This window comes from Podarcis erhardii (assembly GCF_964252035.2).
Source record: "Podarcis erhardii genome assembly, chromosome: 14".
Lineage (NCBI taxonomy): Eukaryota > Metazoa > Chordata > Lepidosauria > Squamata > Lacertidae > Podarcis > Podarcis erhardii.
Window position 1 is genome coordinate 27,311,757 of NC_138503.1, and position 14,557 is coordinate 27,326,313.

The following is a 14,557-nucleotide window of genomic DNA, read 5'->3' on the forward strand; positions in this document are numbered from 1 at the left end:
GCAAGTAGATAAATAGGTACCACTCTGGCGGGAAGGTAAACGGTGTTTCCGTGCGCTGCTCTGGTTCGCCAGAAGCAGCTTAGTCATGCTGGCCACATGACCAGCTCCCTCGGCCAATAAAGCGAGATGAGCGCCGCAACCCCATAGTTGGTCACGACTGGACCTAATGGTCAGGGGTCCCTTTACCTTTACTTTACCTCGGGTTAAGTACTTAATTCATTCTGGAGGTCCGTTCTTAACCTGAAACTGTTCTTAACCCGAAGCACCACTTTAGCTAATGGGGCCTCCAGCTGCCGCTGTGCCACCGGAGCACGATTTCTTTTCTCATCCTGAAGCAAAGTTCTTAACCCGAGGTACTATATCTGGGTTAGCAGAGTCTGTAACCTGAAGCGTCTGTAACCTGAAGCGTATGTAACCCGAGGTACCACTGTATATATTTTCAACCTGTCATGTGTTGCAGCCCTGTCAGTGCTGGAGCTGAGTTGTGGCTCAGTTCAAAGGCATAAAGAGGAGCCAAGATGAGAAGAGGTTGGGACCAGAGTACTGAACAGCAAGGGAGCTGGCTCACCAGCCACTTAAAAAAAAACCTGTTGTACAAGCAGCTTTCAGAGATCAGTGGGTTTCAACTCCTGAAGATTCTGCATTCAGGGGTTCTCTCTTCAGGAGTAACATTATGGAAAGGAAGGCTTTGTGCTAGCAGGTGGGAACTTCACCTTTAGTGTAGGCTAGATTGACTAGGTTTGTGAAGATGGAGCTGGGGGGAGATTAAGGAGAGAGTGACAGATCTAGCAGGCTGCACTAGAGGCAACAGGGGAAGCTCAAAATGTAAATGGAATGGATTTGGGCCATGTGAAAGTAGAATGGAGGGCTAGGAGATGAAGATTAGGAAAACGAAATTGAGAATTACCTGTTTCAAACCAGGGAGAAGCTCACAGTGACCTGGGGCGGGGGGGGGGGTAGAATTAGGGTTGAATTCTTGGCATTCAACCCTAATTCTACCCCCCAGGTCACTGTGAGCACCTGAGAGAAAGCTTCACCAAAATGAAATGTTGGTGGTCTGGCACACCAGCTATTGGACAAATGGATGCTTCTGGCTACCCAGAAACAAGAGAAAAAGCTGTGATGGGGAACCATAAGCAGACAAGACTTCATAAGGTCTCCTTGAACCCTGCATGGTGCAGTTCCCCGAGCAAGCAACCGGGGTTCTCCTTGAACCATCCCAAGCCTCTACAGGTTTTTGAAATAAGCTTTTCTTAACATGCAAAGGAGGTCACAGGAATGGGCACCCTAGCTCTGCTCCCTCACTGTTTTCATTTCAGAGGGCAACCTTCTGAAATGGGGAGCTACTCAGGAGAAGCCTGAGCCCAATAGAAGAGGACAGCTGGTTACACCATATTCCTTCTGTTGTGCTGCCTAATAAGCCTTCCACTTTGCTCAGCCACATGCGGAGCGAAGTGTTAGGAATCAAGGCACTAGCAGGAACACTTGGGGTTAAGCAAGGCAAAATGGTCTTGGTAGCACTTTAGGTAACAGGGCTTGCGGTGAGGATCCTCATCCTCCTGAGGAAGGCTGCTCTGAATCCAGCTCCAGAGACTGATGGGTCTTGACCCCACGCCAAGCCGATAATTCAAGGTCACCTCTTGTCTGAGGAAGTGTTTGCTACAAGAGAAAACACATTTCAAGCTTCTGTGCATTTACATTTCTGCAACATTACCTTGCAAAATGAAGGGAGTCAATAGAGGGATATTTAAGTACCAAAGGTTTGCTGCCATCTGGTTTTGGACCAATATTGCTCAAGGATAAAGTGGATCCCATCGATGCCAGCAACGTTCATTTGTTGCTGAAATGCACAAGGAGCAAAATCCTGTTGGAATGCACATCTTTCCTCCTCCCTTTTTCCCATTATGTCCTTCCCTGCTTGCGTGTGCCATGTGTATTTGTTTCTTCTTTCCTTAGGAATGAGAGTGTCTGGTTAACAAATGGGTTCTGTCTCTTTCTAACAGCCTGGAACTTCATTATACCTGCACAAACTGCCAGCTCCATTTCTGATGTAGTTGGCTTGCTTCTTCCCCCACCCCCACTTCATTCCCCCCTCTAGCTGTATCTCTGGTTACCTCCTACCGGCTCCCTTGTCTTCCGCCTCAGTGGAATCCATTCAACAGTGGGGAAAACACTGAAGCAAGTGTTTTGGTCTGCCTTTTTCTTTCTGCCTTCCTAGCATCCTTACCTCCAACCTCTGCTTTTGCTTTCTATGACTCTACCCACTTGGAAAAAGACTCTTCCTTATGTCTAGGACCACTCTGGCATGCAAAACTTTATGATGTCCCCCAAAAGCCTACAAATCCCTCCAGATCTACAGTTTTGCAAATGCTGCTGAATTCATCTTGTGCTATCGTCTCCCTATTGCTTCTACATCAGCTTCAAATTTGTGGTTAAGAATGTATCTTTATTATTATTATTATTATTATTGCCAACAACACCCGTTTCCATGTTACTACCAATGCCATCTAACCTTTGTTAATACCCAGGAGTGTGAGACCAGATCTAACAGTTCTGAAAATGAGAGTTGGGTTTGTATATACAGAACATTGGTCCATCTAATTCAGTATTGTGTGTACCAGCGGTTCCCAAACCCCCGCCGCCCCCCAATAAACCACTTGAAAATTGCTGGTGGTCTTGGCAGACTATTTAATGATTTTTCTGCCTGTCGTAGGAGTTGTATTACAATTCAAATTCAATGGAATTACAATTAAATACAATATAAGAAAGAAAAGAAGCAATAAAATACTATCAATTATCAATGTGAATATTCAGTGTGATGGATGTGCCATCTTCAAGCACAGATCCACACAATGAACCATTGGTGGTTTGTGTTTGGAAACCCTTGATCTACACTGCAGTAGTTGTCCAGAGTTTCAGTGGAGGAGCTTTCCCCAGCCCTGCCTGGAAATGCCAAGGATAAAGCCTGGGATCTTCTGGATGCAAAGCATGTCCTCCACCCCTGAGCTATAGCTCACCTCCAAAGGAATGTGGGAAGCTACCGTATATTAGACCAGGCTGTTTCACCTAATACAGCCCATTGTGGTCAACTCTGATTGGCATTAGCTCTCCAGGTCTTTCCTATTGCCTGCTCCCATGATCCTTTCTTAACTGGAGGTATCGGGGATTAAACCAGGGACCTTCTGCATTTTTTATCACCGTGCTCAGACCCTTCCCCATGGGAAGTTTCTATAGATTGGGGTGGCATTAACAGTAAGTAAAAGCTTGTTTTTGAAGCTATTCCCCACCACCACCCAAAAACAATTACCATATAGGTCTGAATATGAGCCACACCTTTAAAATTTGGGGGGGGGGTAGAAAAGACAATACCCAAATATAAGCCGCTCCCTTAAAATTCTGCAGGCACTCACACCCATTCCGTTTTACCGCATGTCTGTTTCAGCAGCGATATTGTAAAAGCCAAATTTTGTAAGGTCGTGAATTTAAGTCGCGCTTTAACTTTTCACGGAATTTGGAAAAGAAGTGTGGCTTATATTTAGGCCAATATGGTACTGAGCAGAGCTTTTTCCACAAAAGCAACAGGTCTCCACCCTTTCTCTGCACCTCCCTCCTAGGAACTGAGTTTGCAACAGGGTGCAAAATGAGCTTAAGCCCTGGCCCTCCTTCTTTTCAGGTTAACTCCTGCAGTCCAGTGCCTCTTCCATTCTTCCACACAGCAACTGCATGCCTAGAGCTCCCAGACACCATTTTGTTTCCAGATTTTCTTGCTGTCTCTCTTGCTGTGGCTAATCCTGAGCAAGGCAAGTTTCTTTTTTCAACTGGTGTGAGATGGGTTTTTTCCACAGCAGGGAGCTTCTCCGCTGTAAAGGAGATTCATGGTAGAAACTGTCTGACTTTGTTTAATGGCTGGTTTTACTGGCCCAGTGTGCGTGTGCTCTCTCTTTTTTTGTCTCTGGGATCTTGATTTGTTTCCCTCTCAATTCTTCCTTGACCTTCCTCGTTTGCCAGTTTTGTTTGTGGCTGACTTATTTAAAAGGCCAGGCAGGTAATTGTAGGTTTTATTGTGAATAAGGACATTTGTTCCTTTCCTCCAGGGATCTCCAAGAGTTTTACAAACACTTAAGTGAATTTAACCTCATGGCATTCTGTGAAGTCAGTGGGAGTAATTACTGTAAGGCACTTGGATACTGGAAGACTAAGCACCAGGCTTGACCAGGAAGTTATTGGAGGAGGAGCAAGTTTTGGCACTGATAAATGCCCAAGTTAGACAATCTGAAAAATAATGCAAATGTTCAAATTTCCACTTCCTAATTCCCATAGTCACATCTTACTGTGTTTAGCAGCAATTAAGGGAATATGAGGAAAGAGGAAGTCAATGTGTACAGGGGAGGAAAGATGTTCGCATCGCTGTCAGTCAAAAGGAGAGGAGCATGCAATTCCTAGGATGGTGGTGATTGGGCGATGGAAGATCGGCAAATCTGTTTCATAGAAATTCATATTGCAGAAATGGTGCAAATTTAGAACGAACCTAAAAATACTTTGGTGTCTTTGTACCATCCACAACCATCCATTTGTCCCACTTCCATCTTCAGCTGCGTTTTGCTTATTGTATCATCACCACCCTTTTGATGATTACATTTCCATGTTCTCTTGAAGGGTTTGGGGCCATATTACTCTGCCTGCACCAATTTACAGTGTTACCTCTGGTACAAACTGAATGCGTTCCATAGGTCCTTTCTTAAGCTGAAACTGTTCTTATCCTGAGGCGTGCTTTCACTAGTGGGGCCTCCTGCTGCATGCGTGCCTCTGGCACGCGATTTCCATTTGCATCCTGGGGCAAAGTTCACAACCAGGAGCAGCTACTTCCAAGTTAGCAGAGCTCGCAACCTGAAGCATTCATAACCAGAAGCATTCATAACCAGAGGTACCACTGTATTTGTTGCAGCTAGCTATGGCTATTAAGAAGCAAAGTTTCAACATCTCCCTTCGACCATTGATGAAGTTTGTGCAATTATTCCAGAGTACAGCGTCAACTTGACTTTTCCCTTTGTCATTCTTTGCTTTTGTGTTACTTGTGTGAGGCTGGAGCTTTGTGCCAGTGGGTGACTTTTGAAAAAGGAGGTTTCAAGGCTTCTGGCCCCTAATCTCAGAGCAGGGAAATGCCTCAAAGGGAGGCATTCTGCACATGTTCAGTTGCACACCCTTCTTTCTAATTACTTCATGCATCATAAAGCTCACATCAGTGCAGCTGTTGAACAGAGCACAGAATGCAGGATCTGGTAGCTCCTGCAAAGCTCTCAAGTGCTGTGTTCCTTTCTGTAAAACTAGTGCCTTCCCTTATAGTAACTAACTGAAAAGCGTAACTGTTGCATTCTTAGGCAGTCCATGGGGGCTGCAGGGAGCTCCTAGGAAAGAGGAGAGGGAACTTCCGCACTCAGCCATATGCCTCAATGGTCTCCATTTTCTGTCCCTGCCACAGCCCATCCCAATAATTGCCAGTCTGAGCATCTTAGTCATGTTGAGGAGAAGATGTAATCTAAATTAATATTGGGAAGCTGTGGCAGCAATCTGGTAATGCCTAAAGCAAAAATACAGGGTGGTAATAAAGACCTGGGAAAGGTGTGTGTTTGCCTTCTGCCCTTCGACTGGACTGGAAAAAAAGCCCAGCATTACCCCCCCTGTAATGTTTTTCTTTCCTTTTCAGATTGGACCTTTACAAAAGAAAGACACTGATTTATAGATTTTTTTAAAAAACTTTAAAACAGTGTTCTCCATGGAAAAGAAAAACATCAGGGGCCATAGATTGGGTGGGGGTAGAATACTAACTTTGCAATCAGAAGGCCCCTGATTCAGTCCAGAAACCCTCCAGTTAAAAGAGATGTTGAGTAGCAATACCTGGAGATCCTTGTGTGTTTCGTACATTCATTCAGTGCTAGTTGCTGGGAATCACAAGTAGGGAGAGTGCTGCCTTGGCACTCAGGTCCTCCTTTTGGGCATCTGGTTAGCCACTGTGAGACTAGGATGCTGGACTAGGTGGGCCTTTCCCTCAATCCAGCTGCAAGACTTTTCTTGTGTTCTTAGATGCTTGATTCTATTGGTTGAGTCCATCTCTGCTTCTTTTCAGGGCCACCTCTTCATCGTCCAGTACAATGATGGGAATGCTGAGGTTGTCTCCATGTGGGTCTGCCGGATGTTAGAGGAGAGACGTTCACAGCAGCAGCAGCAGCAGCAGCAGCAGCAGCAGCAGCAGCAGCAGGGATCTCAGTGAACCAAAGGAAAGCTGAATGTCTAAAGGACAAAGACTCTGGTGTCATCCAAAGGCCATGCGGGTATTTTATGCTTTGGCAGGAGACTTTGATGAAGGCATGGTGACTTTTTTATTCAAGAAATACCTTCCCCTCCCCTCCCCCATTATCATCACACTGTTTCCTGAAACATTAAGAAAATATTATATATTTTATTAAACTTACTGTATATTTCTTGGCTTCAGAGTATTTTATACATCTTTTACTAGCTTAAAAGCAGTCCATGGGTGGTGTGGATGAATTGATGGGCATGAATTTAACTGTCCTGTGGACTCAATCATATCTCCTTTAGTCTTTTTATTTTTAACACCAAAAATGAGTTGAAATGGACCAGGCAGGGGAAATAATTATGTTGGAAGAATAAAAAGTCTAACCGGTATCAGTCACAGGATGTGTGCTAAATTTGTACTCATTAGAGAAGTGTGTGCTGTTCATCAAAGCAACCCCAAGAGCAGCTCTCAATACAGGGAAATGAGGACATTGTGCAATGCGTCCTCTTTAGTGGGATAATATAATGGAGGTTGGAATTTACTTGGCTTTACCAGTAGGAACACAACCAAAGGTCTCCATTCCCACATTGTCCATCCTGGTGTATGTGGATATATGAATTCATTCACCCATGAGGCAAGGTGAGGCAAATGCCTTGGGCGGCAGGATCCATAAGGGCAGCAGATCATACCTCTAAGGAATGTAGCTGCAGTGGCAGCATCACCTGTGGCACGCTCATTGGAAGGTAGATCTACCACCTCCTCAGCAGCACCCCTCCCCCAAACTGCCTCAGTGGCTTCTTTGTGAACAGGAGGCATTGCTGGTCTCCTCCCACCGCTAGGGAGGAAATGGGAACTTCCCTCTGGTGTCTCCTAGACTCTGCACTCACCAGCATGATTCAGAGCGGGTCCCTTTTCCTCCCATGATGGCCTTCGATTCCCATTTCAACCATCAGGGAAGGTTGATTTGATTCCCTCCCTTGTTCCCAACGTAGATCTTCACTCCCCCCTGTTCCTGATGTAGAACTTTGTTACCCCATTGCTCCTGATGTAGATCTTCACTGGCCCAGGGTGTGGGGGGAGGTGCCCACCATTTTATGGTTCTTCTCAATTGCCAAAATGTCTTGGGCCGACTTTTCCACTTTTATTGCCCAAATTTGTTTTCTAATTTTGCGGCTGTTTTAGTAGACCAGTGTTTTAATTTAAAATGTATTTTTAAAGTCTTATAATTCGTTTATTTATCAGGGTTATGTTGTTGTTTTTTGAAATTCTTCGGGAGATTTCTCAAAAGTCCAGTGACTTGAAAGACTGTATGATAGCCAACAAAAGTGTTTACACTGAGGTGGTTATTTCTGATGCACTGTCACTTAAAAACCTGAAGAGGGTCATAAAAAAAAAGCTTGGGAGTACACCAGTCCCTTGTAGTGAGGAATTTCTGCTGAACAATTACAAATCCTAACCATTACTTCAGAGGTAGACTGGAAAATACTTTGCTTCCTTCCTTGGAGGGATCATCAATCTTCAGGTGAAGGATAGAGATTGCAGGCATGAACTTATAGACTAAAGTTTGTCTTAATTGCTCCAATGTCACAACCTCTCTGGCAGATAACAGTACAATGAATGACTCGATGTGACCGGTAGCTGCAGGTGCTTTTTGCTAAAAGTGAGACAAATTTCTTTCCTTTGAGCCAACTGAGCTGAGGCAGTTCTTTCATTTATTTATTTCCTAGCATTTTTTTTTGCATATACCTCCCCTGTATAAAAGGTGTTTGTGTTAAAATTAGTCTCAAAGTCCATAAAAAAAGAATTCTCCTTTTGCCTTCATTTACACAAATATATATATGAGAAAGATCTTTATCTTTAGCCCAAAGGGTCATGCCATTTTGACCCACTGGTTTCCATTTATCAGCCCATACATCAGAGACTGATAAAGGATGCAAATAGATGGTCTAGGCTTGTTGCAAGTGATGAAGAGTGTGGGTTCTAAATGTCTCAATTAGCAATTGTAGAGAGAAGGTGGTGGCATGGTTAAAAATGAGCTTTTGGACTTGACCATAATTCATAGTAATTAATTAGCCATTTGCTCAACCATCCCTTCATCTTGCTTGCGTTAACCCTTTTTATAAATGTGTAAAATCTACCTGCACGTACACAGAGCAATTACTTCTATGGACACACAATTACTGAGGATCACATGGATCTGTTTGACCCACATTTATGTCATGCCAATTTTGTTTGTGAATTGGCCCTCTACTAACACCCACACAACCACCCGCAAAAAAATAAGGACTACAGAATAAGGACCACATCATACATCTCCATTGGCAGAATAGTGTAAACAATGAATGGAATGGACATGAATCTCAACTCATTTATTACACCCAGCTCTTCCCCCAAAGAGCTCGGAGCACCTTGCTTAGGGTTCCCAGGCAATCTCTCATCCAGACAGCTTATGAAACCAGCAGACTTCTTTCATTTAGCTTTCAGTAGTGCAACTGTTACATGTACCTTTGGACCATTCTCTGGCCCCTCCTTGGGTAACGTGGAAGAGAATGGAAGTAAAATCTGTGTCAACAGCCTCTGCACATAGAACCATTCTCCCTTGTTCCCCAGAAGTGCTATGTGTACACTGTCAAATTTGGTTTCATGTTTCTCCATGTATCACATGAGCTACTTAAGGTCACTAGAGCCAAATGCTTCAAGACTCCTATTTAACTTTGTTCTGCTATTAAATCTACTCAAAGAAAAGGACAACAAAGCAGAGGAAATTAGCTTTTGGTGGCCTTGTGTTGTCATGAAGATGCTGAAATGCTTGGATGTTTCAGGATAAAACACACAATCTGATGAAACAGAACTTGAGCTCAGCTAGGATTGAACTGTCTATACCTGGGGTAGTACCTGCCCTCAGATATCTTCCTAATTCTTTGCCTCCTGGTGGAGGCAGAAAGAAACTTGGCGCTTTGGGAGACACATGTGTCAAGGCTTTATATGGTGAGCCACTACTATGAGATCATTTCCCAGCAGTTTCCATGTAGTTGGTGTAGTGTGTAAACAAGCCATAATTCTCAAGTGCTTCACATGAAAGATGAAAATGTTTAATAGTTGCTGGGGAAGGGAAGAAGGAGAACCCCAAATATTTGTTTTAAATGAGTATTCCATTATGTGTCTGTACCTGCAAGGGGCAAGTTGAAATTTGACAATACATCAAGTGCAATTATTGGTGGGAGATCTTTCCAACCTTCACTGGGCCTCGGTTTCAGCTGTCTTCAACAGTGGCCAAATCACAATTCCTGAAAAGCTCAGAGTGCTCCAATATCTGTGTTTTCCTTCCATAGTACACATAGACAGAAACAACTCCTCCCATCCTTCATAGATATCCCATTGGCTTTTAAGGATGCTTGTTACAAAAGGGTTCAAACATCCCTATTCATTTGTTCACTTGTTGTCGTTCCTCAGAAGTACCCAAAACTCTTGACTAGTATGGGATCCACAAGTAACCACAACAAATGCTCTTCAATTATACTTTCTCCTTTTTGGTCATTTCCTAATATATCCAAGAGCAGTCCTTTGGACCATGCTATGAATTCACTCTCCACTGAAACCTTTTTCCAACCCACAGCAAAACCTGGAATGGCATCCCCTGTTAGGTATCAATAAATTTCAGCAGATCAAAATGGCTGACAATGTGGGTTTTTTATTTTGATCAAAAGTAGTTTGCTCAACCGTTCTTGTTACATATCTGCCAATGTACGTTTAGTGAGGTTTTCTACCACATCATGTATTGCTTTATCAGTCCTGCACCCATCTTAGATCAATGCCCCAAATAGCTGTTGCCTTCAACTCTTTTGCATTCCAAGAGAAAGCTGGCAGGAGATGAAGGCATTTTCTACTGTGCCCTGATCTGGTACTGAGTATCACTAATGTGGACTAGAACCCACACTTCTCACTAAATTGTGCAGGGGGAAGGGAATTAATGCACCCTTCTGTTTCTTTCTAATCTTGGAAAGGCAATCTCATATGCAGCTTGCATAGAAGTGGGATGTTAGTGGCTCATAAGTAAAGCACATTTTGGATTGGAGTCACCAGGGGAATTTTTATCCACAATCCAAATTAGTTGAAGTGTGGCTGTTTCTAAAAATGTACTCCCAAGAAAGACATTCTGGGATATAGATAGATAGATAGATAGATAGATAGATAGATAGATAGATAGATAGATAGATAGAGATAGATGATAGATAGATAGATAGATAGATAGATAGATAGATAGATAGATAGATAGATAGATAGATGATGGATAGATGAATATGCTCTGTCTTCCCCAAAGACCCAAATGTTTGCAATTTGGCCTTGTTGTTTTTCAGAGCAGGGTGCCGGCAAAGTGTCATTCTTCCTTTCCTCAACAGTACTTTGAAAAAGCTCTCTTGGTGTGTGGATTTATTGGCAGAGAAAACAATTCATGGAACAGATCAAACTCTGTTGTTTTTTGTTTTAAAAGCCACCAGAAAAGACCCAAATTATTTCAGCTGGAGCAAAATCCTCCTCCTTAGGATCAACACACATTACATCCACTATGTCATGATTACAGTTATCACTTGATACTCGGAATTATTTAGTGTGGAGTGGGTTTTTTGCTTTTGTTCTTTTGCTAGTCATGAGTATTTTGTATAGCATTAGCTCCAAAAGCTGCATATGTTCAGTACACTTGACTTTAAGAGTCTCTATACACAACATCACACAAATCTACCCTGCATAAGGGATTTTTTATTTTTATTTTTTATTTTTTGCATTGCTTTAGGGCTAAACCTTCAAGTGGTAGGAGATTTCAGGGATTCCGAGCACTTACCGGGGTCTCTGTTTTCTTTTGGAAATGAGGCACAATGGAGACCGTGGTGTCTTTAGGATATATGGTTTATTTAAACATATATACAACCTGAGCCTACGATGGCTCAGGCATCAAAAATCAAGCTCTGCTTCTCTGGCTTTTTAGCTTGCTGCCCTCACCAGTCGCTAGGTCACATCACAGCCAACTCTCAACTCTAATTCAAACTCTAGCTTTGTAATCTAACTAACTCTGACTCTGACCAACTAACCCCCACCCATTTGCCATCCGACACAGAGCCTTTGCTTTCTTAATAGCCCGTTACCTTTCATTTGTTCTCTTAATGGCCCATCTCCCAGGCCATTGCCTGAACACGGGGAGCTGGGTCCAGAGTTTAAGAGTCTGGCATCCAGTTTAACTCCTCAAGCCTTGATTAAATTCTAACACCAACTGGACCCAGGAATTATGGGGAGTCTGGCACTCATGAACTCATAACAGGCAGAACACACAAAATTTGTGCGATGATAGAATGAAAAACATCTCCGCAACAGCATTTGCTGCTAGAAGCAGTTTCCAGTGGCTTCTCAAATACAGCCCCAGAAAGTGCGTGTGGCAGTGATCTAATCTGGCAGTCAATAGGTTGTGAATGACTGAGGCAAAGTCCAATTTTGTCAGGCAGAATTGTACTTGATGGGTCAGCTGAAACTGAAGAAATGGCACCTCTCACCAACAGTGCTGCCTGCACATCTAGCAAGCGCATATGATCAAGGAGCACCTCAAACTATGAACCTGATATTTCAGAGAGAGTGCAGCCCCACACAGAAAAGGCTGTGGAACCCAACTGTTGTTGGGACATCCCACTCACCAGCAGGAAATCCATTTTGCCTGAGTTAAGTTTCAGCTGGTTTGTACTCGCTCAGTGACAGAATGTGCAAAGTTCTCAGAGCATGACATTTCCTTTTAAATGAAATGAATGTTATCTTCCTGCTTAGAAATGATATCCTCACACAATTTTGTCTAGTGATTTAGATCATGCTGTCTGTGTGTGCTCATTTAGTTACAGCTTTGGAATGTTAACTTGGTTCAAAGGGAATGGAAGATTCTGAGTAGCACTTTTAAATCCCAAAGCTATTTTGCCAATTAAAACAAAATGTCAGTTTGCAATTTGCCACTGACCATTAACATTTTTGTTTTATCAGATACTAGCCATACCCCACCATTGACCTCACTGTGTGTGGATGTACAGATTGGCAAAATATTATTTGAGTATAGTTGTTTTGTTTTGTTTTAACTAACCTGCAAAGTTGAACTAAGTTTATTAAGAAATGCAATTTTTGATATATATATATATATATATATATATATATATATATATATATGTGCAGGTTTTGGTGTCCTCGGGTGTCTTCCCGTGTAAAAGTTGGGGTGTCTAGGCGACGTTTCGACGAGGTCTCACTCGTCATCTTCAGGCTGGTGCTTTCGGCTTCTTGTTACTGGAACAGAGCAGGATCTCAGTGTTTGAGTTCCTATAAATACTGTAGAGGGGGTGTGGTGTATAGCCTCCAATGTTCTGGGCAGAGAGGAAGTTCCCAGGCTAGTGTGCCTTTTCTTCTTTTGTTCCTTAATTACTTGAGAGATATCTTGAGTGATTTCTTGAGTGATATCCTGAGTACCACTTAGGTGGGTCATTAGGTGTGGATTAGTTGTTAAAGTCTTTGTGTCTTGACCTCTTGAACTTTGTGAAGAGTTTTCTTGAGAAGATGGCTGTACTGTACTTAGTTGTGCTCTGGCTTGGCTTCGTGTATAGGGGCGAGCTGTGGTTTTGTGGCTTGTGTCAGCCAGATCTGTGTAGGGATTGCAGGGGGGTGCAGCATCCGGAGGTGCCACCATGGATTGGCTACTGGATGGTGTCTGTAATTCATCTGTGGAGAGGGTCTGGGTTTGGGTCTGGTGTGGTTGATTGGTGTTGGCGTTCTGTGTGCCTCTGGATCTGGTGTCAGTTTTTGTGGGGAGGGCTAATTTCCAGATGTCTGGCAAGCGGGATGTGTCGTCACGCTTGTTCATGTTGTGAGGGTGTTTCTCTATCTCGATGGCTTCCATGATTATTCTCTTGTGGTGATGTTCCGTGTTAAAGAGCAATTTGGAATCTGCAAAATTAATTTCGTGTCCTGTTTCTTTCATGTGTTGGAAAAGAGAGGAAGTTTTTTCTTCTTTTTTGACGGCATTCTTGTGTTCTGCGATACGTGCATTTATTCGTCTGTTTGTTTGTCCAATGTACGTGGCTGGGCAGACTTTGCAGGGTATTTCATAGATCCCTTGGTTTTCCAACTGGATTTTATCCTTGGGGTTTCTGAGGATATTGGCTATTTTTTGGTTGGTGCAAAAGGCTGTTTTGATATTGTGTTTATGGAGGATTTTGCTAATTTTATCTGTAGTGCCCTTGATATAAGGAAGGAGGGCCATGCCATTGTTTTCTTCTGTGTCTTGGTTTTTGGGGGGTGTTTCCTTTTGGATTAGCTTCGTAATCCTGTTTTGCTGGTATCCATTGGCAATTAACGTCGCCTAGACACCCCAACTTTTACACGGGAAGACACCCGAGGACACCAAAACCTGCATTCCTGTACCCGTGAAAATCTACGAAAGCATATATATATATATATATATATCAATATTGCAGTATCTCAGCAATACCCCACTAATTATTCAGGCCTGTCCTAGGTCAGCCAGACACAGATCTTTGAACATCCTGCATAAATTTATCTTTGGGAAGAAGATGGATGCTTTCGGATACAGGATCATCTTAGTTGGTCCTTAGATGCTTTACAGCTGGGATTCCTTAATTTGTTATTGCTTTTCTGCAAATTATATTCTAGTGTGACTGTCATGAATGGTCCCTTTTGGAAGCTAATGCTGCTCCTGCAGTGCTGATCCTATTAATACTCTGCAGCGTAGATGGAATTTGGGTGAGTATACATCATGCAGGTCTGAGCTATACCTAATACAAGACATACAGAGGCTCAGATTTGGACATGGGAGCTCAGCTCCCTAGTTCTAGTTTCAGTAGAGCTGGTTATGGTTTCTTTGTAGTGTAGAGAGAGGGGAGAATTCTGCACATGCACAGAGGTACTCCCATTTACATTGTCATGAGAGAGTTAGTGGAGCACAATGGATCTGAACAGGGTGGTCCTCAAGGACCTTTTTAGCTGTTCTCAGCAACCTTCAAGAAAAAACATCTTAAATTTGTGTCATGTGTTGTTAACGAAAGTGCATACATTTGTTTGTATATTAAATTTGTTAATTAGATTATTTAATCTATTAACTGTTTAATTATATATATTTAATCTAATATATTAATATTAAATATATTGCAAACATTTTAATGTATGATGTGGAAATTCAGTTCTGTGTGTTGCCTGGGGTTCTGTGTCAAAGTACCTGCCATGAAA

General features: G+C 42.8%; 1 protein-coding gene and 1 long non-coding RNA gene across 2 annotated transcripts in view; both read left to right on the forward strand.

Moving 5' to 3' along the window:
• MAP2K5 (mitogen-activated protein kinase kinase 5) overlaps window positions 1–6,479 on the forward strand; it is a 125,099-nt gene extending 118,620 nt beyond the window's left edge. The window contains exon 23 of the mRNA XM_081840704.1: window positions 6,125–6,479. Within this exon, the coding sequence (XP_081696830.1) occupies window positions 6,125–6,268 (144 nt within the window). The 3' untranslated portion in view covers window positions 6,269–6,479. The remainder of the gene's footprint in view (window positions 1–6,124) is intronic.
• LOC309329026 lies at window positions 985–4,523 on the forward strand. The gene is made up of 2 exons (XR_014151029.1): window positions 985–2,902; window positions 3,540–4,523. It is a non-coding gene; the product is annotated as an uncharacterized lncRNA (long non-coding RNA).
• Window positions 6,480–14,557: the final 8,078 nt, after the last annotated feature.